At 40.9% G+C, this 25,956-nt stretch overlaps 1 protein-coding gene across 1 annotated transcript in view; it reads left to right on the forward strand.

Annotated features, from left to right (window-relative positions):
- LOC124794854 (general transcription factor IIE subunit 2) overlaps positions 1-25,956 on the forward strand; it is a 69,884-nt gene that overhangs the window by 9,946 nt on the left and 33,982 nt on the right. The window contains exon 2 of the mRNA XM_047258520.1: positions 23,419-23,529. Within this exon, the coding sequence (XP_047114476.1) occupies positions 23,419-23,529 (111 nt within the window). The remainder of the gene's footprint in view (positions 1-23,418; positions 23,530-25,956) is intronic.

A 25,956-nucleotide genomic window follows, 5' to 3' on the forward strand; every position in this document is an offset into this window, starting at 1 on the left:
TTGGTGACAACGTCCAGTTACCAACAAGTGAAGACCCTTCAAAAAGCTCAATGCCTTGGGGAGTATACAATTGAAACTAAACTGCACAACACCTTGAACTACAGCAAAGGTGTTGTGACATGCAGAGATCTGGTTGACATTCCTCGAGAAGAACTGAAAGCTGAAAGGTCCTGGGAAGGGTTGTTGACATTCAGAACATTATGAAAAGAGTAGATGGCAATCTAGTGAAATCAGACTCGTTTCTACAGACATTCAGTTGTACAAAATTTCCAGAGCACGTTAAGGCTGGTTCCTTCGCCTTAGCTTACAGCCCTATTTCCAGAACCTGATACAGTGTTTTAAGGGCCAACGCTTTGGGCACACTACTGTAAATGTGGGAAGGCCACCCAAGAAGGAGTTGGCTGTTCATCTCTTGTAAAGTGCGTCAGCTGTTCTGGGGATCACTCTGTTTGGAGAAAGGACTGCAGTGTCTTTCTTTAAGAAAGAAAGGTACAGGAAATAAAAACAACTAAATGTATCTCATATGGAGAGGACAAAAGGATCTATAAGACTATGCGGCCCCTGACAGCTGCTACCTCCTTTGTGTCTGTTCTTAAACAGTCAGTCCCTAAAACCGATGATGCTACACAAATGAAGATTGCCAGTGTCAGTGCTAGTACCTGCTTTTACCAGTTCACTTGTTCTGCTCCAGTTATTTTGAAGCCCATGCCTCCACCCAAGACTACTGACAAGGCTGTAGTTGCTGCTGTTGCAGAGCTCCCTGCCACTCTGAAGGTTCATTCTGGTCCACCATCCACTGCCACCACACAGTTGTGGCCCCAAGCCCATTCAGGGCAAAAAATGTAAGTCAAAGTGTAAACTTATAACAGAGATAGGAAGTAAACTGTCTGATGATGTCGAAGTTGTCATCTTTGATGTATCTCTCGATTCTTCATCAGAGCAAATGGAACTTGATGTTGGACTGACGAGGGAACCTGGGAGGTGCATCGAGTTATAAGCTCCCACTTTGCCTGCTTATAGTGTGAGTAGGCACCTATCACACGCTAAAATTGTAGGTGCCAATGCGGCCTCGTTTTTGAAATAATGCTTTTTAAAGTTTGGGCAGCTCTTTATATATAGAAAAGTTACTCTATTGTGGCAAGTGAGCGAGTAGCCGAGTGGCAAGCGAGAGACTCCCATCCAGGCGACCCTGGTTCCAGCCCCGTCTATGCTACTTTTGTTTTCTTTTTGTCTTTTCATATGCTTGTTTTAATTTATAATTACTCACGAAAATTTTGCAAGGCATTAATTAAAAAGAATTACAAGCCTCTATAAATCAAAATTACAAATTGAATGTCACATTTTGTTTCAATCTTTTGGTTTTTTTATTTTAACAGGAAATCAACCATAATTAAAAAGGTTGGCATACATAAATTTGCCTATTTGCCTGAAAATTGAGAGAAGTTGTTAAAATATTTCTTCGAAAATCACGCAAATGTTGGGACAGGGTCCTAGAAAATTTTATACCTGTCAGATCGTTGATGCATCATTGCAACTAGTCCTGTTTGTGGGTCCCCTATTTGTACCTGCAGTTCCATGAATAAAGGGACTCTACTGTCCGTGTACGTGAGTAGCAATGGTTATAACTGTCAAATAAACGTTTCTCGTCAGTTGAAAGCTTGGCTTTGAAGTGTGCGGATGTTTATCTTTTAAAATGGAGCAAAGTGTAAGTTGTTCACAAGTTGTCAGTGAGTGCAATTTTGACAATATTGAAGACCAAGGAGGTCTTTTGTGGGCTCCACCTAATAATGAAGAACGGCAGGAGTTAACAGACCCAATGCATTGTCTATGACAGTTACTTATCAAAAACAACTTTATACTGGACTCAGTGAGCTCCAACATTAGCGAACTATTTCATTAATCGGCAGAGAAATGTTCAAACGATTTATAGACATGTACGGGACTGTGACATTCACGGACCAAGAAGTGTTATTTTCCGGCAATGAAGAGGCTTCGAGTCCTTCCGAAGCAAGCCACGATGAAAGTGACGCAGGGAAAAAATGAATAAAAGAAATAACACCTATTTCTTTGGATTCTAATGAAGAAGATGACGGAGATGAGTGGACCAGAATCCCATATGCAGTGAAAGTCAAGGCCGTGGAAATGGCAGAACTTCATCCAATGTGGTCATTGAAAACGTTACAAAAACATTCTATGAGATTATTGAAAAGCAAGACCCAGTTGTCAAAGTGGAGATTCCAAATCACAGTAGGAGGGACACGAAATGATAAACTGGAAGTAATCAATTCGTATGTCTACGACTGGTTTATCGAGGTGAGAGACCAGAGAGCAGGCCTCCTAACAACACGGATGCTCCAACAGTGGGTAATGGCTGCTGCTTTTCAATTTCTGGATGGAAAATTTGACTTCAAAGCGTTGGAATCATGGGTTCGTCACTTCAAATCGATGCATTGGATATCTCAACGGCATGTAACAAAATATGTCTGCAACAAAGACAAGAGAACTTTGGACAAGCTTCTGGAAATCACTATGGAATATCAGCAGCAAACAAGCAATATAATCATGAGATTCAACCCTGATTATATTTTAAATATCGATCAAACAGGATGTGAATATAAAATAAGCAGCAGGCATACTTCGTCCCACAAAGGTGAAAAAGTCACCAAAATTGCTGTGGGACAAATAACTAAATTGACGCACTCATCTACTGCGCAATAGGCAATCACATTGTCTGGAAAACTGCTGCCTAAAGTATTTGTTTGCCTGCAAGAAGTGACTGGAATGTTTGGCCCCCGAGTCTGAAAAGACGTCGAGAGGTATATGGAGACATACCAGAATGTTCACATCACATCAGCAAAGTCCGGAAAACTGCATAAACAAACTTACGAAGAGTTTTGGTTGAAGTAATTCAACCATACGTGGAAAATAATCAATTCCTCTACATCGTTGACTCGTGGGGTGGACAAACCTCCATGGACTTGCATAAAATGAAATTCAACAATGAAGGTGGCCTACCAACTTGTACTCTATCAGTGATACCACCGCGATGTACACCGTTTTGTCAGCCATGTGATGTATATTTTTATCATCAAGTGAAGAATTAAATTTGCCACTTCCAAAACGCTCTGTACCAATTGCAACACAACGTAGAAATCACATCCTGGGAGCACATGGTAAAAATCAATTCACTGGTACATGACCAACTGCAGGCTCCAATATATAAAAATATGAAAAGGTACGTAATAAAGCATTATTTTCAATTTTTGGATAGCTTGCTTGGATTTTCAGATATACTACAAGCTCATCATTAATATTGTTACAGATATGCCTGGCATGCCATAAAGCTAGATCCATTGCAAAAAGAAGTATTCCATAACATCAGTGCAGTGGTGTTTACTGCAGACTTGAGAAAATACAGATGCGATTGTGACGAAAATGAATGTGCATTCGTACAATGTTCGTGGTGTCGAAAGTACAAATGTTTTGATTGTTTTTATAACAAGTATCATCCGTTGGAATGTACTCTTCAAAATATAGGAAATATCGATTAACTTTCCATTAAATGAAACATATTTTTAATCCCTCATTCGTTGGTATTTTTTTAAATATTCCCTACCTTAGCGGAACAAAATTAAAAACACAATGAAAAAATGAACAATAATAAAATATTTCAAGAAATTACGTTACCGTTAATTCCCTGTTAAAATAAAAACAAAAGATTGAAACAAGATGTGACATTCAGTTTATAATTTTGATTTATAGAGGCTTGTAATTCTTTTTAATCAATTCCTTGCGGAATTTTCATGATTAATTATAAATTAAAACAGAAAAAAAAAAAAAGAAAACAAAAGTAGCATAGACGAGTGTTGACCCAGGGTCCCCTGGATGGGAGTGTCGCTCGCTTGCCACTCGGCTACTCACTCACTTGACACAGTAGTGAAATCTTTCTGTATATAAAGAGCTGCCCAAACTTTAACAGGCAATATTTCAAAAATGTAGCCGCATTGGCACCTACAATTTTAGGGTGTGATAGATGCCTACCCACACTATAAGCAGGTGAGGCGAAGTGGGAGCTCATAACTCGATGCACCTCCCGGAAGGTCCCCTCGTGAGGCAATCATCTCACCCCAAAGCTCAGCAGCCTCCCAGGTGGAAAGACAGGGTGAAAGTGCAATCCTTGTGATAAATGGTTCCCATTCTCCAGTGGAATGTTAATGGGTTCAGGACCCATGTGGAGGAAATGAAGCCCCTAGCACAGGAACGCCCAGTATGTGTTAGCAGGAAACAAATTTAAAAGCGTCTGATGCCCCTGTCCTATGGGGCTATACCTATCACAAGGATGACCTGAGTGGCAAAAATGCCAAGGGAGGTGTTTCTGTGTTTGTAAATCGCGCACCCCACTTTGCTTCTCTCCCCCGACTACTGACCTGCAAGCAGTTGCAGTTAAAATTCACTCATGTCAGAGGACCACAGTTTTTTTGCTGTATTGGCCTCCTCCTGATGCAGTACACTCTGAGGCTCTCACAGATCATCAGGAACAACTACCTTGCCCAGTTCTCCTTTTAGGGGACTGTAATGCTCAGCATGTCTTGTGGGGCTCAACCTCCACTTGCCCTTGGGGCCTCATGACATCCCAAGAGCTCATTTCTTGCTGCAGCGGGTCATTCTTGGCCATTGACCCCTCTCTCTCTGCTCTCCAGCCCTTGCAGACTCTGTTCAATGGGAAGCCACTGATAACCTTCACTCCAGTGACCATTTCCCACTTCACATTCACTTACTGGATGGTTCACAACCTGAAGAGATGCCTCCAAAATAGATGATCAGCAAGGCTAACTGGACGCTGTTCAGCCAGCTGGCTGTGTTCGAACATTGCAACAGCGTCCAAGGATGGGTGTACCACATTACACGAGTGATCCATCATGCCGCTGACTTATCTGTCCCCAAGTCTTCAGGTAATCTTAGGAGGTGACATGTACCTTGGTGGACGGATGAGTGCCATTTGACAATCTGGGACAGGCATGCGGCTCTTCGACATTTTAAATGCTGACCAATAGCAGACAACTGCAGGGACTTTCTAGTCGTGAGGACCAAGGCTCAATGCATCTTGAGGGAAGTAAGGAAAGGTCAAGGCAAGCGTTCCCGGACTCCATCAACTGTTCCGCTTCTTCTACAAAAGTGTGGGAAGGCATCCAGAGGATTTCCGGTAAACAGAGACATTTACCAATAGCAACAGTACTGAAACAGGGGTGTCTCCAGACAACTCCAGAGACATCGCTCAGATGTTGGTTGAGCATTTTTCTAAAACTACTCCCAATGCCAGCCAGGATCCAGTGTTCCATCGCTACCGTGTGACTGTAGAGAGGGGAAAATTGGACTTTTGATCCAACAGTTCTGATACTTACCACAACTCTTTCTCCATGAAGGAGTTGGAATCGACTCTGTCTGAGATTCGTGATACTTCACCTGGTCTTCACCAAATTCAGTACTGCATGCTTTGACATTTGCCAGTAGCATCAAAGGAGATCCTTCTCGAATGCTTTAATCTCATATGGCTGACAGGTAACTTCCCCAAGTCATGGGGAGAGCCACTTTTGGTGCCTGTCCTCAAGCCAGGAAAGGACCGAACATGTCCCAGTAGTTATCGGATTATCACCTTAATGAGCTGTGTAGAAAAGATCCTGGAGCGATTGGTTAACCATTGTCTGTCTGGTTGTCAGAGACCAGGACACTCTTTAGCCACTCTCAGTGTGAATCCCAGAGATTTCGGTCCGCTGCCGACAACCTGCCTTTCTTCATACTGTCTTTTCTGTCTCAGAGGTGTTTTAGAAGAATATGTTATTTTTAAGTTTTATCGGTCTAGAGATAACAGAAGTGGAATTTTCAGTCGATATTTACGGTACACCCAGTAGTGGCACACTAGCTTTTAAATTGTATGCCCAATGATTGTCGTGAAGATATTTAGAATAATGTCCCTGAGACATTAGCTAATTAGTGAATGTTAAAAATGTGACAAAACCTGTAGCTGACTGTTATCAGTCTGTCTTCACAACAATTCATAGGTAATTGAAGAAAATTTAACACCAACATTAAACGGTGACCCAAATTCGAATGGAAACTTAACCAGAGAACACCTCTGAAAATTCATTTGACAGGTCTTTGCAGTAAATGTGATGGAAGGATCTCCACACTAAATAATATTCAAAGAACTCTCCTCCTCTTTTGAAAATTAGGTGACCATAAGGACAAATCTGCTTTGTGTGATTCCTGGTAAGGGCATAAGGATCTCAACTACTCCACAGTGAAATATGTGCAGGCTATGGGCATTTTATTTTTTCATCTCCCAAGTTGTATATAGGATGGATTAATGATTGTCCAATTTCACACTGAAGTGCCTTCACAAGAGAATGTTCCCAACAAAATTAAATTTGCAGTACCATCTGCTTAGCACAAAATCTCTCACTTTGTATGTGGAAGTAAATATAGATTACGGAATCTCTATTCGAATTTACAGATTTGGAACTATTGTAAATTTGTCATTCAATAAGTGTGTTCTGCTATTGGAGACTTCAAAGAATTTATCTCTCTCTCTTTCTTTAAGTTATGTTTCCACTGTTCAGTGTTAATTCAATTTAATGGTTACATTTTATTACAAATCCGCACCACCATTTTTGAAAATAACATTTTTCTGTAAACATTCATGACCTTCAGTTGTGGTAATCTCACATACTAGTAAGGGCTGGGAAATATTCAAATTGTGGTACAGATACAGTACGTACCACACAACTGTTATCATTTTTAAGTTCCAGGAATTCGTTTTATAGATTGTCGTGCACAGAGTCAGTAAATGTACTGGATAAGACTTTTGTCTATTTAAAGAGTCTGAATATGTGGTCTACTTGAAAAATTGCACCCTGCCGATAGTAAGTTGCCACAGTTTGAGATAGTCTTGCTCAGGATGGATTTCGATGAGGGCACCTCTAAATCATGTTACAGTCATTATTCATAACTATTTATTAGGTACCTATGCTTACCACATTACTTTTTTTTCTTCAAGGAAAATTGTTAATAATTTGCTGTTTAAATTTAATATTCCTTCTTTTTTTTTGAGTGAAATTGATTGAATACCTGATCATGTGGAACTTTGTGTTATTCATATCGAAATTGTTTGGCAGGCTTTTAAGCCATTCTAAAGTGATGCATGAGAGAGGCTAAGAAATATTTTGCAACACCAGTGATGAGAACCATTTAAAATACTTATTGACTAGGTGACATCAGAATGGATGAATGCATTAGCACATGAGGTAACCTCTCAAATACTAAAGACAAATATTAATTGTGGAATTAGTCTATATTTGGAAAGGAATGGATAATTGTTTTTTAAATATGAACATCACATCAGCAAGAAATGTCATCATGCCAGGTGATCAGTTGATGTAAGAAGCTTACTCTTCTCTCTCATTTTCACACTTCTGTAAAGAGTATTCGCAAACCATGAACATAAGTGATGAGGCAATCAGATAAGCTGTAGTAGCTTGAAGCAGATATTGGCTTTGTTGTTTTCTAACCCGTAAGAAGATTTTGTTGCATGTGTGCAATGTATTGCATCTTCTCTGAAAGACTACTAAAAAACTTCAAATTAGAAGACACTTTTCTGTATATCCAGTTACGTTGGGTGTTTCACTTTTGGTCACAATATTTTTCTGATTATTGTGGCCATTTTTCTCTACAAGTAAGCATACATTAAGACCATCACAGTGGTAGTTGACAGTGTGTGCTAGCTTTCTTTTATGTCTCAGACCAGTCATTAAAAATAACTTCAGTAATATGAATGAGGGGTTTCTGGTCCCCCATCGGACACTTCCCCAGGTGGCGGATAGGGGAATGCTCACCAGATATGGTGGAAATAAAATACCCGGGGTGGACCAAAACCAGTGAAGAGGAAGCCAATGGCTCATATGCCGGAAGAGAATGTTTTATAGCATTCCAATGGTAGAAGAGGCAGAAGGAATCTTTGCAGGGCAGGCAAAGCTCAGAGCCGGGGAAAGGCAATCTGCCTAGGAAATGATAATCCAAAATGTTAGTCAGTGAGCTTGGAAGCTGTGAGATGGCAGCCCCATCACCAAGCTTAACCTGCACAGTGCTCGTAACGCGGCCAGGGGATCCTATACCTACTGGCTCACATCAACGATTTGCCTCTTATAATGGATTCAACGGAAACGGACATAGGTTATGGAACAGGAATTTGCTAGATGGAAACAAGAAACACTGCTTCACATTTGAGACATGGAACGTTTTTAGTCTTAATAAACCAGCTGCAGCAGCGACTTTGATATCTGAAGTAAAAACATACAAGACAGACGTTGTAGCTCTACAGGAAGTTAGGTGGCTTGGAGAAGGGATACACACAGAGGATAATTCTGTCATTTTTATGGGGGAGATGAAAAACATCGTGAATTTTGTACTGGTTTTGCTGTTAAGAACAGGATTGTTAATCAGGTTAAGGAATTCCATCCCCTTAACAAAAGAATGTCGTACATAACAATCAAACACCAGTGGTACAGTATAACATTCATAAATGGCCATGCACCAAAAATGGCCATGCACCAACTGAAGATTCAGTTGAGGATGAGAAAGGTGGATACTATGAAGAATCAGAGAGAGTAGTTGAAAGTATTCCAACAAGAAATATGAGTATTATTCTAGGGACTTTAATGGGAATATAGGTAAAGATGATATGGTCATCCCCACAATAGGAAAACATAGCAAGCACTTGACCACGAACGAAAATGGATTAAAAATGATCAATTTTGCGCTGTCAAAGAATATGAGAATTTGCTTGATGATGTTCCCTCACAAAGAAATACACAAAGGTACATGGTGCTCTCCAGGTGGCAAAACAGTAAATCAGATTGACCATGTTATGACAGATCAACATTTCACTTCATTTATAAGAGATGTCAGAATGTACAGAGGAGCTGAAATTGGCTCAGGTAGGTTGGTAGGAAAGATGAAAATAAAGATGATTTGGAATCAACAACCAAAAGCCACACCAAAAACTAATTTAGACATCAAATGACTGAAGGAACTGTCTGTTAAAGAAACCTGTGTGATTGAAATAAATAACCGATTTACAGCATTACAAGAAAATGAGGAGGTAAATTGTGACGAGAAGGCTTGGGAAAGAATAAAGATTGTAGTAACAGGTGAAGCAGAAAAAATATTGGGCAGGAAAAGCAAAACTAAGAAACAGAAATGGTTCAGTGAAAAGTGTCAGAGAGCAGTGGAAAAGAGGAAAGAAGCCAGGATGATGTGACTGCATAATAAGGAGGGTGAGGACAGGAAAGAGACCTTCAAGGCGGGTAGAAGAGAAACAGCAAGAGTTCTATGAACAGAGAAAAGGAAATATCTAACTGGAGTCCTAGAGTCTATAGAAGTGGAAAACAAGAATTGAAACTCAAAGAAGTTGTTTCAGTATACAAAGAAAAGTAAGAGAGGTTATCAAAGTGAAAACCCATTCATAAAAGATAAAAATCAAAATATCCTAACACAGCTGGAAGATATCATCGAAAGATGGAAAGAGTATTTCTCAGAAATGTTAAATTCCTCTGATCCGCAAATAACCTTCAATTAAGCAGTGTCTGAGAGTGACAGCATTAATGATGAAGAATGTAGAATCACAGAACAGGAAGTGATTCACATCATTCAAAAGCCAAAAAACAACAGGGCAGCAGGCGAGGACCAGATATCAGCAGAGATGTTAGAAGAAGGCGGAAGCAAACTACACAAAGAAATTTTCTAACCTTATCACAATGATATGGAAAACTGGATCACTGCCTGAAGATTGGAAAACTTCAATAATTTGTCCCACACACAAGAAAGGAAACACAATGGAATGTGGAAATTACAGAAGAATCAGTTTGCTAAACATAACATACAAAATCCTGTCAATGATCATTCTGGAAAAACTTAACCTCATGCAGAAAATATTATTCAAGATTACCCAGCTGGATTTTGAACAAACTGTTCCACAACTGATAATTTGTTTACTATACAACAGATCTTTGAGAAATACTGGGAATTCAACAAAAACATCCACTGTGTCGTCATTGACTTCCAGTGAGCCTATGACAGCATCCACAGAAGTAGCCTCCACAACACCTTACGAGAATTTAGTATACCCAACAAAATCATTAGGATGATACAACTGTGCATGGATGGCTCCCAGGCAGCAGTGAAGTTCAGAGGGTCCATATCCCCGGCCTTTCCAGTTAAAATAGGCTTATGACAAGGAGACGCTCTTTCGTGTGTCCTCTTCAACCTTGCATTAGAGGAAGTGGTTTGGGAGAGTAATTTACATCTATACAATGGTCTCAGATTTGAACACAGTGAAGTAAAACTCCTGGCTTATGCAGATGATATAGTGTTGCTGAGTGAAACTGAAGAAGAACTGAAAGACTTGTATAGATCTCTCAAGCACAGTGCCAGCAAAATGGGGCTTTTGATTAACCAAGAGAAAACAGATTATATGAAAATAGGTTGAGTCATAAACCCAAATCCTTACTTTGAAATTGACCAACATTCTGAATTCAGAAAAGTTCTTCAGTTTAAATACCTTGGATCACATTTCAACAGTAAAAATATCATAAACCATAGAATAGCCCCAGGGTCAAGATGTCTGTACTCACTAAGCAACCCACTCAAAAGTAAAGCTTTTTCAATCACCACAAAGATGAAGATATACAACACTATCATCTGTCCCATAGTACTGTATGGTTCAGAAAGCTGGATGCTTACAAACAATGAAAGAGAAAAACTGATAGAAAAGTAACGAGAAAAATCTGGGGACCTGTCTCGGATAATGGCGTGTGGAGAATTCGAAAGAACAATGAAATTTATCAGCTAATGAAGCAACCAACTATCATCCAGAAATTAAAAAGTAGGAGTCTGCAATGGGCTGGACATGTGACTAGAATGGAAAATAGAATATAAAAAAAGCATTTGAAGGAACTCTCCAGGCAACAAGACTGTTGGGCCGATCTCATACAAGGTGTAAAGATGACATTGAGAAGGACATTGCAGCATTAGGAATTTCTGCAGGGTGGAGAGAGACTATAAGAGATAGAAGGCGGTAGATAGTTGATGCAGTGCATGGTCTACAGGGCCTGTGATCACTGAGAAGAAGAAGAATATGAATATCACCCTCATTACACCAGTAGAAGTAATGTTCCCCATAAAATCTTTAAAATGAAAAAAAAGTCTAGTGATTGTAATACAATGCCAACAAAGTTAATTAAAGAGTGTGCACCTGAGTTTAGTAACATATTGAGTTATTTGTGACATTTGTGTGAGGATTTAAAAAAAAGGGGATCAAGTTGTTATAGTAGGTGAAGCAGGGAACAGTGTGGCTAACAATAGAAGTTACAGCATTAGGGATGACCTTGTTGAGATAGGACTAGTAAATAAACACACAATTGTGAGTTTTGTGGAGGTCGTGCAGCACCATGATGAGCCTTGGGTTGACACTGTTGTGAACCATGTGAACACCGAGTTGAGTAGGATACTGCTGACTGAAATGAAATCTCATAAGATATAGGTGCAGCACTGTTGCTAGAAGTGGGAAATGAGGATATGTAAACATGGCCTACGCCTGAGTAGGAGAGGGAAAGATAGATTGGTTAATTTCTCGCAGAAAATATGCAGGGGGACACCATCACAGAAAGCAAAATCCCTGTGGTTACTGATGTCAAGAGAGGTGCCATTTTAAGGTGTCATTTTATGTTCGAATCGGGATTCAGGCACCCTGTTTTGAAAGAAGTTGAAATAACAGGAGAGTCCCAAAAAAGGCTTAATAATACACAGAAAAGTTTAGTGTTAAATTATTTCACCAGAATGTTAGAGGATTGGTTAATAAGGTAGAAGAGCTTCCTGCCTGTTTGGAGAATTTAGAGAGCTCTGGAAAGATAGACATCCTGTGCCTATCTAAGCACCACATAACCATAGGGTTAAATAAATTACATATAAAATAACACAGTCTATAGTATCTCACTCATGCACAACTAATATGGGAAGAGGTTGAGTTGCTACATGAATCAAGACTGAGCATAAATTCAAAGACATTGAGACAAGTGGATTTTGTAGTGATCAGCACATACAAGTTGTGCTTGTGAATTAATGCCAAAAAATTGTTAACCTTCAGTTATAATTGTATATACACATTTTGCATTTTGAACTGTTTATGAGGAATTTGGATTCCTTACTGTGCTGTCTGCCAGACAGCAGCAAGCAGTTAATAGTCTGGTGAATTCAATATAGATTTTCTAAAGGACTTTGATAGGAAAAATGATCTGGAAACAAATTTTGGATCCTACAATTTGATCTCAGTAATTAACTTCCCAAGTGGATAAAGACAGTATGATGTTAATTGATAATGTTTTTTTTCTGGTGGAGCTCAAAACAAGAAAGTAACTGTACATCCAGTAAAAAATACTCTCTCTGATCATGATACACAGTTAGCTGGGATGTATAAGATAGTGTCATACAGTACTGATACTCCTCAGTGGAAGTCAGTCAGAATAATTAATGACTTCAGACCTAATGCTTTTAAGAATAGTTTACAATCGAGATGACCTGGTATGAAATTTATAACAAAGCAAATTCTTGCGTGAAATTTATTTTCTTCTATGATAAATTTGTATCATTATTTGAAAACAGCTTTCTGTATAAGCTAATCAGAAAGGACTTTAAACAGCCTTGTAAAAAACCATGGACCACTAGAGGGATTAAGGTATTTTGTGAAAGAAAAAGGGAAATCTGTTGTCAAGAATAAGTAGAGATCCTGCAGTATTTGCACACTACAAAAACTACACAAAATTACTAAGAAAAGTTATAAAATCAAGGAACATGCATATAATGTCAGAAATCAGTAATTCTGATAACAGACTTGTCGTATTTTCTTTAGCCACTCTTATGTCACCTCATTGTATCAAGGAGAGGATGTTGGTTAGTGCCTGGTATCCTCGTTCTTGAACACAAACTGCATACAGTTAATAACTGGGTTCTTTATTCATAAAGAAAGAGCTATGTTTAAGTTTCCATGTGCTGTGGTACAAGCTCTCTTCTGTATAGACCACATAGCCTCAATGCTGTTGAAGTAGTTCGCTATATTTGGTATAAGCCTACTACGTGCTGTCTGTTTCTGTGCTAGAGGCTAAGTCTGCAGCGCTGTCTCAGTAACAGGCTGGAACTCCACGGCATCCAGGCTCAAACTAACTGGTGTAACAGGCTCAAACTAAATGGCTAAAGCTGGCCCTCCAGTCCGTGGCGGTCATCGTAAATACTGGCAACTGAGAGGGTGTTGGTGGCGCATTTCCAGCGAGTCTTGTCGTTGGCCTCTATTGGTTCTCCCGTAATCTCTATTCCATATGGTGTGCTGGTACCAGCGTATGCCAGCACTTTCCTTCCCCCCTGAAATGCTGCGCTATTGCAGCATAATGAGGCTACAAACAACAACGGGGAGGGAGGCCGGAAGCTGGATGTTGTGATGGGCCAGGAGCCGTTACTTTGGAACTGTATAGGAAGGTGTACTGCCATCCATACCCTGCCATCTGGCTTGCAAGACAACAGAAACATCCTCTGGAAAGCTGCTGTCGGGGCACAAGTCCAGGCATGAGGGCGTGTGCTTGGGCAATGACGGTGACAGCCGTTGTGGGTCCAGGTCCATGGGGTCAGCAAGCAGGGACGGTGGGGTGAGGGTGCATTGTCCATCCACTCCTCCTGGGGTGCCCTGGTGGCACCAGTGGGTGGCTGCGAAGGCCATGTGGTCCCATGAAGCTGTGAATCTTGGGAAAGAAAAGCAGCAGAATCACGGGGCAAAGGACATGCGTGAATTTGGCTCTGGTGGCGGTACTGTGAACCATTGGGACCTTCAGTAAGGTCCATATATGAGCCAATGTGTTCCTGGATTACACCTCTTTCCCAGTGCCCATGGTTGGCATAAATCCTGAAAAGAACAAGATCGCGCAGCACAAAGTGATACTTGTGGACCATTGGCGGCACTGGATGCTGTAGTGGGTGTAGCAAGTGTAGTAGCGACTGATGGCGGCAGCAATGTAGAAATTCTGCCCGTGATGGTCCGTTTCATGGGTGGTGTGGTAGAAGCCATAGGCACCGCAAGTGGGGAGTTAGTAAAAGAGTCTACCGTTATGAGCCAACAACTGTTCCAATATGGTCTTGCACCAATTACCATGGCAAATGAGTCTTCAGCCAAGCTGCAAATGTCTGTGGTGGAGCAAATTGGTTCTCCGCACATGTGCGACGCTGTGACGTCATCCGTTCAATGTAGGCGTCCGTGCACTGCCAAGTACAGTGCCAGCGTGCTAGCTGTTTAGTGCAAACAATCCCTCAATGTCGTTGATGGAGCAATTCCAACACATCCTTTTGCAACACTTTGGGAATAAGCACATGGGATTCTCCACTGTCATTTTGAACTAGAAGCACACCCTGTTGAACTGAAAGGCTTTGGCGATGTGCAAAATATCGGTGCACAGCTGAGCTCTGGATACTGTTCAATGAGCAAGGCCAAGACATGCGAATATAGTTCAACAAAATCTTGAGATCTGGGTCTGCTTCCGAAACCTGTGGTATTTTTCTGTAGTGCAAGGGAAAATATTTCAGCAATTCAAAGTCCTGTGCGTCGATTTGGCAACAAGATGCAGCAGATGCATTAAAATCAGAGTCTGGGCCAATCCAAAGGCAAAATAGGGTGTCTGCATTGCCATGCTTTGCTGTAGGTCTGTACACAATTTCATAATGATACTGCGAAAGCAGCGAAGCCTAGCATTGCAATTTTTGAGCAGTGTGTGTAGGAACCTTCTTTGACGGACGAAACAAGGACCACAAAGGCTTGTGATCTGTCACAATATAGAACTTGTGACCATACAAATAGTGATGGAATTTCGTCACACAATACACAATAGCAAGAGCTTCTTTTTCAGTTCGAGAGTAATTTCACTGAGTTAACAACTTTGAGGCAAAAGCAATAGGTCTGTCTTGTGCACCAATTCTGTGTGAAAGCACAATGCCAGGTCCTAAGAAGAAGTGTCGACTTGCAAAACTACTGGCTTGGCAGTGTCAAAATGCAGTAAACATCTGTCACTAAGAAAAGCATTTTTGAGTTTCTGAAATGCATCTTGACAGTCTTTAGCCCACATGAAAAGTATATTTTTGCGATGCAAGCAATGCAATGGAGCCACAATCTGAGTGGCACTCGGTATGAATCGGATGTAATATGAGGGTGAGTCAAATGAAAACCTTAAATTTGTAATAACAGATCGAAATTTCGCGCCGTTATCCTCTAAGTTGGTAAGTGTGCTACAAACAGCGTGCAGAATGGCCTGTAGGTGTGACTTGCACCAGGGAAGAACGGCATTCTGTTATCCAGCTTTTGCATAGCGAAGGTGTGATACCTATTGGAATTCATCAACGAATGAAGGTTCAGTATGGTGATGCATGTTTGTCACAGCAGCAAGTCTATGAATGGAGTAGGAAGTTCGCAAATGGTGTGACTTCAGTGGAAGATGCCCCTCGTCCAGGTCAGGCACAATGAGTTGTGACTCCACAGAACATTGCAGCAGTTGAAGCCATAGTGAAGGAAAACCGACTAGTGACACTGAATGACATTGCAGCAGGTTTACAGATTAGTCATGGGTCAGCACACCACATTGTGCATGATGTGCTCCAGTTTCACAAAGTTTCTGCAAGATGGGTGTCACGGCAGCTGACTCCTGAAACGAGAGAACAATGTGTTGATGCTTGTCAAAAACTTTTTCGGCACTTTGAACGAGAAGGTGATGGCTTCCTTGCAAGAATCGTTACTGGGGATGAAACCTGGGTTCACTTCCACCAACCGGAAATGCAGAGAGCGAGCAAGGAATGGCGCCATTCCTCATCACCAAAACCAAAGAAGTTTCGAACAGCACCATTGGCAGGGAAGGTTATGCTGACTCTCTTTTGGGATGAAAAAGGCATCATTTTGGAGCATTACATGCCTAGAGAGACGACTGTCACCAGTGAATCATACACAGATCGAAAAAATCATCTGTGGCCTTGCAAGCAAATCAAAGCGACGTGGGTTGCTGACAGCAGGTGTCCTTTTGCAACATGACAATGCAAGGCCCTACACTGCCCGTACAACAGTTGCAACAATCGCAGACCTGCATTTTGAGTGTCTTCCTCATCCACCATACTCACCAGACCTTGCCCCAAGTGATTTCCATATATTTGGACCACTCAAAGACGCAATGGGAGGAAAGAAGTTTCGTTCTGATGTAGAGGTATGTCACGCGGTGCATGAGTGGTTGTGTGGACTACCAAAAGAATTTTTTTCTAAGGGAATTTTTGCACTTTGTAAGCGCTGGAGGACTTTCATTGAGTGTGGGGGAGATTATGTTGAAAAGTGATACAGCTTTGCACAATTTTGGTAAACATTTTTGGAAAGCAGTGATCAATTAATTGTTGTATTTTGACTAAAGTTCAGTCTTGATCACATGTTTTAGTGATATAGATAACCGGTTTCGGTTCTTTCTACAAAACCATCATCAGACCCATGGCTCCCGTAGGATGGTAGGCGGAGCTCTCCTCGCTGCTCCGCCTGGTTTTGTAGAAAGAACCGAAACCGGTTATCTATATCATTAAAACATGTGATCAAGACTGAACTTTAGTCAAAATATGATACAGCTTTGTACCACTTCTGCATGATAAATAATATTTAAAAAAATATTTAAGGTTTTCATTTGACTCACCCTCGTAAGTCATCTCACTTAGTACTGACTGCAGTTCAGACACATTGCGAGGAACAGGCAGGTCACAGATTGCAAGCAAATGAGATTGGAGGGGGTGCACACCCTGACTAAAGTCACACTTTTCAAGACGACACTCGAGTACTGCTTCTGACAAACACTTGAAACAGAGCACGCAAATTGGCAATGTGTTCCTCTAGTGACAAAAATATTGTCAAGGTAGTTTGAACAAAATGGTACTTTTGTGGGCAGCTGTTCCAAGCAACATTGAAAAATGGCGGGTGATGGGCAGTCTTGTCATTTATGGTGAGCAAAACATCTAGAGCAAGATTTCACCAAGTTCACAGTCTGTTTACAAGTTGACATGACTGTCCACGTGGCTGTGTACTCGTTTCCTGTTGTGGCTGAATGGGGAGGTCGCTAGCAATGGGCGATTCGACCTGACATATCAGGGCCTGGTCAAACTTATCAGCTGCTAAGGCACCCAAACCATATTGCTCTAAGATTTGCAACATGTGAGGAAGTGAAGGATCAGAGTACTTTAGGATCTGTTCCCATATTCTGCTATCGGGGACATTGAATGTTATAGCATCTCGAAGCATGAGGTCACTGTAAAAGTTGCCACAACTACACCTAAATTTACATTTCCTAGTGACGCCCGTTAATTCTGTATACCACTGATGGTACATCATTACTGGCTTTTCTTGCAAGTGAAAAACTGGTATCTGGCTGCAGCTACTTGAACTTGCTGATCATAGTACTTAGTTAATGCAGCAATTACTTCATCATAACTGAGTTTGTCAGGAGACATGGTTGGGAACAGTTTATGTATTAACCTGAACACTGGGGACCCCACAATCAAAAGAAAGTATTGTAACTTCACAGTACATTGAACTGGTCAGTGAGCTTGGAACAGTGTCAGGTATTCGTGCCACTACCCTTCCGTGTCATTAAATTGCTGGTATGCGGCACTTTTTGTGTGTGTCAGTTGGTCTGTTGTGTGGCCGCCATTGCTTGTGCTGCCAGAAGTTGTACCGTCGTCAGCAAGGCAGCAGTTTGTTGGTTCTGAAAAGTTTGTGTTAGATCCATTACATTGGCCATCTGCGGCTGAGGCGCAGGGGCAGGATAGCCATGGTTTACATATGGCTTACATAGCAAAAAACAAGCAAGCAAAGCATCTGAAAAGAGAAATTTGATTAGTTCTGCGGCTCCATTCCTGGAGTACATGCAAGAACATAACAACAAATTAGCAATACATGAATACGTGCACCCCTGCACTCTGAAACACAAGAGAAGCAAGCAAGCTCTTCGTCACTCCAATTTTCTCATCACACAGTTGTATTCTCTTTAGCTGCTCTCATTGTCTCTGTAGAGATGTACCATGGAAAACAAGGAGAGGATGTTGGTTGGTGGCCAGTATCTTCGTCCTGTAGCACAAACTGCATGCAATTAATAACTGGATTCTTTATTCATAAACAAATAGCTGCTTAGCTTTAAGTTTCCATGTGCTGTGGTACAAGCTATCTCCTGTATAGTCCACGTAGCCTTAATGCCGTTGAAGTAGAAGTCCGCTTTGTTCACTATAAGGTTTCTATGTGCTGCCTGTCTCTGTGTTAGAGGCTAAGTCTGCAGCTCCGTTTCAATGAGATGCTAAAACTCCACTGCATACAGACTCAAACTAACTGGGGCAACAGGGTTGAAGTAACTAGCTAAAACTGGCCCTTTGGTCCTCAGCAGCGATCCTAAATACTGGCAGCTGAGAGGGTGTTGGTGGCATGTTTCCAGCGATTCTTGTCGTTGGCCTCTGTTGATTCTCTTGTAACCTCTATGCCATGTGGTGTGCTGGTGCCTGTGTACACCAGCACAAGACTTATGGTTATATGGAATGTAGTGAAACAAAAGACTGGACAACCAGCCAAAGAACAGGATGACATCACCACTGAATTAAATGGAAGGGCTGTAAATTATGAGTCACAGGTAGCAAATGTGTTTGATAATTATTTCTTAAATATGGTAGAAAATACGGAGACCAACAGTTCAATAGAAAAATCACAGAAGTATGTTAAAAAAGCAACTCATAAAATTCAGTCATATGAGTGTATCACTGACTTCTCCCCCTGGAATTTCTCTCAAAAATAAAAGCTCATCTGGATTTGATGGTGTTTCCAACAGAGTACTAAAGATTTGAATCATATAAAAAGCTCTGTCTGATCTAAACTTTTTAATAAATAAGTAACTCAAGGCATTTATCCACAGAGATTGAAACTACTGCAACCTACATCCTTCAGAATCTGCTTACTGGATTCATCTCCTGGTCTCCCATGGTGTCTCAAAATGTGTCCTACCAAACGATCCTTTCTGCTAGTCAGTTTGCACCACGTATTTCTTTTCTCCCCAGTTCTGTTCAGTACCTCCTCATTAAATATGTGATCTACCCATCTGATCTTCTGCATTCTTCTGTAGTACCACCTTTCAAAAGCTTCTGTAGCACCACCTTTCAAAAGCTTCTATTCTATACTAGTCTGTTTACCATCCATGTTTGACTTCCATACACGGCTACAATGCATAGAAATATTTTCAGAAAAGGCTTCCTAACACCTAAATTGATTTCAGTGTTAATAAATTACTTTTCTGCTGAAATATTTTTCTTGCCATTGCCGGTCTACAATTTATATCCTCTCTATTTTGACCATCATCAGTTATTTTGCTGCCCAAAAAACAAATGTCTTCTACTACTTTAAATGTCTTGTTTCCTAATCTAATGCCCCCAGCATCACTGAATTTAATTCGACCGCATTCCATTATCCTTGTTTCGCTTCCGTTGATGTATATCTTTTATTTCATCTTCTTAACTTTTAATTCCCACTCCAAATTTTTCTTTGGTCATGGGATAGGCTACAGCCCTGTCTCTCTTCCTTCTCAGTTGAGGCTTCCATTTCATGCACATAACCACTATCTCTGGCTGCTGCAGGCAGAATGCAACTCTCATAGTGAATGAAAGTGTAATCTGGAGTTGAGTGGAGTGGAGGGGAGGAGGGGGGGGGGGGAGATTCCAGGGTATGGGCGAGGAGGGAGAAGAGAACTATCTGACAGCGTATGCAGCATTGGGAGGCTGTTGGTGAGGGAGGGGTTGGAGGTGTGGGGGGGGGGGGGGGGGGGATAGGGAGCAGAAAAGGAGAAGAATAGAGAAGGGGAAAAGATCAGTGAGTGTGCTGGTAGAGAGCAGTGCACAATAAGGGTGAGGGGACATGAAATGGGATGAGATGATAGGACAGAGGGGGTGGAACTTGTTGGATGGGCTGTGTGGGTACAGCCTGCAATAATTTTGGGAGCAGAGAATGTGTTGTAATTAAAACTCCCATCTTTGCAGCCCAGAAAAGCTGGTGGTGCAGGGGAGGATCCAGATGGCCTAGGTTGTGAAGCAGCCATTGAAATCACACACATTATATTCATCTTCATGTTATGCCATAAGGTGGTCCACTTGGCTTTCGGTCACAGTTTGTCGGTGGCCATTCACCCTGGTGGACATTAATTGGTAGTAATACCAGTATAAAAATCTATACAGTGATTGCAGCAGAGTTGGTACATGACATGGCTGCTTTCACAGGTGGGATAAGCCTGTGACTGGACTGGAATAGGAAGTGCTGGGTGGGTGAATTGGACAGGTCTTACACTCAGGTTTCCAGATAGATGTGATTCCTGTTGCGAGAGGTGGGGTTGGGAGTGGCATAGGGATAGACTAGGATGTGGAGGTTGGAACACTGTTGGGGAGGATCTTAGGCAGGACATGCCTTGTATCAAGGCATGATGATAGATGATTGAAGCTGTGATGAACTATGTGGTCCAGTTCTTTCAGTCTTGGGTGGTACTGGGTAATAATGGGAGTGCTCCTTTGTAACTTGCTCTTGGGGGGTTGGTGGAAAGATTAGTGGTGTGTGGGGATATTGCACAGGAAGTCTATTTGAGGAAAAGGGCTGGGCGATAGTGCCTGTCTGTGATGTTTTTTGTGAGACCCTCAGCATACTGGACAAACCAGTTCTTGTCACTCTTAGAAACACCATCTCTGGGTGGCCAGGCTATATTGGGGGGGGGGGGGTCTTTGTAGTGTGAAAGGGGTGGCAACTGTCATAATGCAGGTACTGTTTGTGGCTGGTAGGTTTAATGTGGACGGTGGTGTGGGTGGAGCCATCAGAGAGAGGTGGTCAATGTCCAGGAAGATGACACACTGGGCTGAGGGGGTTAAGTGAATGGGAGGACCAAGTTAAGTGTTGATGTTTTTGAAAGAATGAGGATAGGGTACCTTGGACCTGAGTCCAGATCGTGAAGAAGTCATCAATAAACCCGAACCAGATGAGGACTGTGGGGTTGTAGCCTCCCAAAACCCCAAATCCCTGGCCTGTTTCAGGTTTAGAGATAATATCTTCTTTATACAGACTCACAGTCAATAAACTCTGTTCTCGTTCCTTCACAACCTCAACACCTTCTCTCCCATCTGCTCTATTGATCACCTGTCTCTGATGGCTCCATCCACACATACAGAGAGCACAGCCAGAAATCATATTAAAAGCCAAGAAACAAAGTCATATGACCAGCTGTGTGATAATTGATCCTCTAATCTTTGAATTAGTATTTTGATAAGGGCTGCAACAGTATATCTCCCATTTATACTGAATGACATGTAGGCATGTCCGAAGGATAGTGGAAGATTCAGGTGCAAGCCCTGCCCAGACCATCCACCGAGCACTTCCCAGTCCAGTCCTGTCACAGGCTTATCCTACCCCATCAGAAGCCGGGCCACCTTGAAACCAGCCATGTCTTGTACTAGCTCTGCTGCAATCATTGCACAGCTTTTTGTATTGGCATGACTCCCAACCAGCTGTCTACCTGGATGAATGACCACCACCAAACCGTGGCCAAGAACCATGTGGACCACTCGGTGGCACAACATGCAAACTGAACATAACATGCTTGATTACAGTGCTGCTTCACAACCCAGGCTATCTTGATTTTCCCCTCCACCACCAGTTTTTCTGAACTGCACTGATGGAAGTTCTCCTTACAATACATTCTCTGCTCCCAATATTATCCCAGCCTTAACCTATGTAACCTACTGCCCCACACCATCCACCCATGTCCTTCTATCCCTCCCCCTTCCATGTCTCATCCCAGATTGCTGATTTCATTCAATGTGAGAGTTGTATTCTGTCCAGTGACCGGAGATAACAGTCATGTGTGCATGAGGTGTCCTTGCTTGTGGGAATATCAGTTTCTTTTCTTTTCTGAAGAAGGCCTTGGCCGAAAGCTAAATGTATAACAGACTTTTCATTATATCTGTCTGCAATTCAGCATGTCATCTTTACAGTGAATAGCAGTTGATCCATTTCAAAATACTGTTGATATATATGTTGGTGTGGCTGATTGTTTTCTATGTTTAATTAAGTAATTACATGTTGATTCTGGTGTTAGCACCATTTTATACGCAGTTATTAATTTCCATGCAGTTATCATTATTTGTACAGGTTTCCCCTGATTGAACTTCAAAAAATATTATGCGTAAAGTAGGGGCCTTGTCACTCACAATTCTGGTGTGAAATTACTTGCTGAAAGTATATCTGAATTTCATATACAGCTATTGGCTTAATGTTTGTTCTTCACATCAATAAACATTTGTGCTGACATTCCACAAATCTTCAGCTGCGCAACCAAGTTAACCATTATAGATGTGTACTATGACAGTCAGCAACTTCTTGTTGGCCTCACTCACCTCTTTGGTGCAGCCTCTCAACTCCTTCATCAGGCTCATTGACAGCTCTGCCTCCAGCAGCCTGTGGGAGTCTCTGTCTCTGACATGCCAGCCAGTCACATCTGGTATATACGTAATATCAAAGTGTGATGGCCATGAAAGCCTGTGTGTAAATGTAAGATGTCAGAAGTGGTGTACAGATGGAGATGACTGGGTTATCTCACGTGGTTTGTGCAGTAATGTCATCATTGGTCCATTTAGTTCAGCCATGAATAGTTCTGTGTTCTGAACCTGCTGACAGATTATATCGTTGAGCCAACAAAGATTTTTTTTTATAAACAGGATATATATCTTAGGCAATTTTTCTTGTAAATCTTGTATATTGTCAATGAATAATTTGTTTAGAGATTCAGATTTACCCTTTCTACACCATCTACATTGACTTGAAGAATGGATCTGTGGTTTTCCACTGATTAACTGTGAAAAGTGGTTTTGCTTAAACTTTGCACTCGCTTTCATGCCATTCAGCATGAATGGATAATGTACTGTTGCAGCAGGTATCAGAATAGTAATCCAAAGATTTGAGGTTCAGTTGTCACATGGCTGGGTGTAGGACTTTGTTTCATGGCCCTTAACATGATTTCTGGCTGTGCTCCATGTATATGAAAAGTTTTAAGCAGCATTAATGTGCACAGATTCCATATTGATACATAGCTTTCTCAGTAGCTGGTGCACAGGCTAGCTGAAGATGACAGTATACCATCTCACCATCATTATCCCTAAGTAATGCTATCAGTTTACATACCATCCTACCACATATGATTTACAGTCTTGTGTTGTGTGCAATAGTAATATCAAGAAGATTAATTTCTTTTTCAGGGTTGAGAAGAAAAAGAAAGATGAAAATTCTTCAGCACCCAGAGATGACTCTAAAAAGAAAGCAAAAGTACCATCTAATGTCTCAGCAGCGCCAAAGCTGGATGTTGTCAAGTAAGTGTTTTGTACTTTTGGATATTATGAGACAGGTTTTTTCTTTAGATATTCTGAGGAGTATCATATAAACGGAATTATCTGTGTTAATATTGTTCTTATCACAAAGTACTGAATTTGTAAGATGGTAGACTGTTTCAGTTGATGCACAGAGACTTTTGTTTTTATACTATTTAAACAACATTTTTTATTTCTTCCATGTTATTAGTTGATTGTAGAAAAAAATTTGTTTCAAACTTAGGAGCTGGAAGAAGGTAGACAGTTCCTGCTAGGTTAGGTGGGAAATCAGTAGGAACTACAGACCTCATTTGGCCTGACAATATCAATAGATTTTAGAGTGTGTAGATACACAGAGCATATAACCGTATCATTGTTATGTAGAGTAGTGGATAAAGAGAAACAACAAATTGGAAGAATTAATAAAAATTATAAAGCAGCTTATTTCTTCAAACATGTGGGAAATCTTAAAAATTCCTCATTAGGAACAGGTTCTGCACTTTGGAGGTGTCATACAGAATCAAAAGCCCCCATTTTCACCAGTATTTTACAAAAAGTATGTGATAAGTTCAAGTCATTCTTGTGGGTCCCTGTGTGCTTTGCCTTATACATATGTCAGCTAGTTGGCATAGAAATCCGACTTCAACAATCAAAATGCTTCATAATACATTAAAGGAAATTGTTATAGATTCTCCATATTATGTGCTAACTTTGACCGTAAACTAGCAAATACTATACAGGTTCTATCTTATGTCACTTCTTTCTGAAAAGATGTATATGTAATTGGATAGGCTTTTAATTAAAGCATCAGGTAACTCATTAGGATAAAAACAAAGATCACTAACAGGGAGAAGCAGATACTTTTTTGCAGTATTAAGCTTTCCAGTTAATCATTTGTCATACCGAAATATTGAGCTTCAGATATATATATGAAATCACTAAATAAATTTCTGGGCAGTAGTTTTGTATTTAGGACATTTAATAATACCTCCTTCTGAGATTAGCTTCCTTTGATGATATATTCCCATATGTAGATTTATTACAGGGTAATTGATGTCCATATTTCATCAGCTTGTTTAGGAACTGCCAAATTCTGTTAGTCAGCGGTATATTCTTCTTTCACAGGTTTGGAAGCTAACTTGGATATGCTTTTGTACTGAATGTGTCCCTTCACATTTTCATTTCACTGTCACATTGGACGCATTTGACCTAGGGGTGCTTAGGAGTGTGGAAATCTCATGTACAGATGTATGACACAAATGACACCCAATCACCTGACCACATTTGAAGTCCATGAGTTCCTTGGAATGCCCCAGTCTGCTCTCTTGCGATGTCTAATGACTACTGAGGTTGCTGATACGGAATACCTTCTGTTGTGATCATTGCAGTGACGTATGTGGGCATCTAGCACTGTGGCAAGATGTTTTGTCAGTGCATATGTCAGTGACCTAACAAACAATTGACTTCAGTGGTACACCCCCCTTGTGTGTCTTTTGTAGACCATGTAGACTGAGTGGCACTGGTGCCTGTGTTTCAAATGCTTGATGATCTTGTGTGGTTACCCAGAGAAGTCCAGGAGTGGTTATGTCAGTAGATGTTGGATCCCTGTTAATATTCTTGACTTGCCACTGATTCCTTCATTTACAGACCACATTATACTTCAACTAGAACTGAATTATTTAGGCAGACAACATTTGAAGAATTGCATGGCCTTACACCCAAGACAGTTTTATAATGTTACAGAACATACAGACCCTTTCTGCACAATATTTCAATAAATTGGCTAGTAGTCTCATGAAACAATTTTTCCTGTAAGTTCTTTCTTTTTTACATCCTAATTCGCTACCTGCAGACCATTCTGAGTGCCATCTTCCTCCACAGGTAAAATGTGCTGACACCCTTTCTAGAAACGAAACAGATTTATCTGTATTGTGCCCTTTCTGCCTATTACTTTTCTTCAACACGCCTAAAGTTACTATTGTATTGTTGGATCTGACATGGAAATACAGCACATGTGCAAACACAGTTATGAATCATGGCACATTTGATTACTGCTTTCCCACTGGTCTTGTAATCAGACTGTCTTCTCAGTCATTGTTACCAACTATTTGCTTTGCTCCTTCATGCAATGCTTCTGTAATGTAATAATGCCTGTTACTTCTCACTGTGAGGCTTCTTAATACAGACTGTTTTAGAAATATGAACTACTTGTACTACTTCCATACCAAAGGCTAAGGAAAAGAAATTGTCTGGAAACTACAGGCATTTTGTTCCTATTTAGAGTTTTGTTCCAACTTTAGGGTGACTTTCCTTTTGCAAGATATTTGGGATGAAATTGAAGGACATCATGGAAAGCAGTGCGGGTAATCTATCATCTTTCGGATGTTGATCCGAATTGTGTATGCTTTTGATTGTCTTCCCCAGAAATGT

Source organism: Schistocerca piceifrons, chromosome 4 (genome assembly GCF_021461385.2).
Source record: "Schistocerca piceifrons isolate TAMUIC-IGC-003096 chromosome 4, iqSchPice1.1, whole genome shotgun sequence".
NCBI lineage: Eukaryota > Metazoa > Arthropoda > Insecta > Orthoptera > Acrididae > Schistocerca > Schistocerca piceifrons.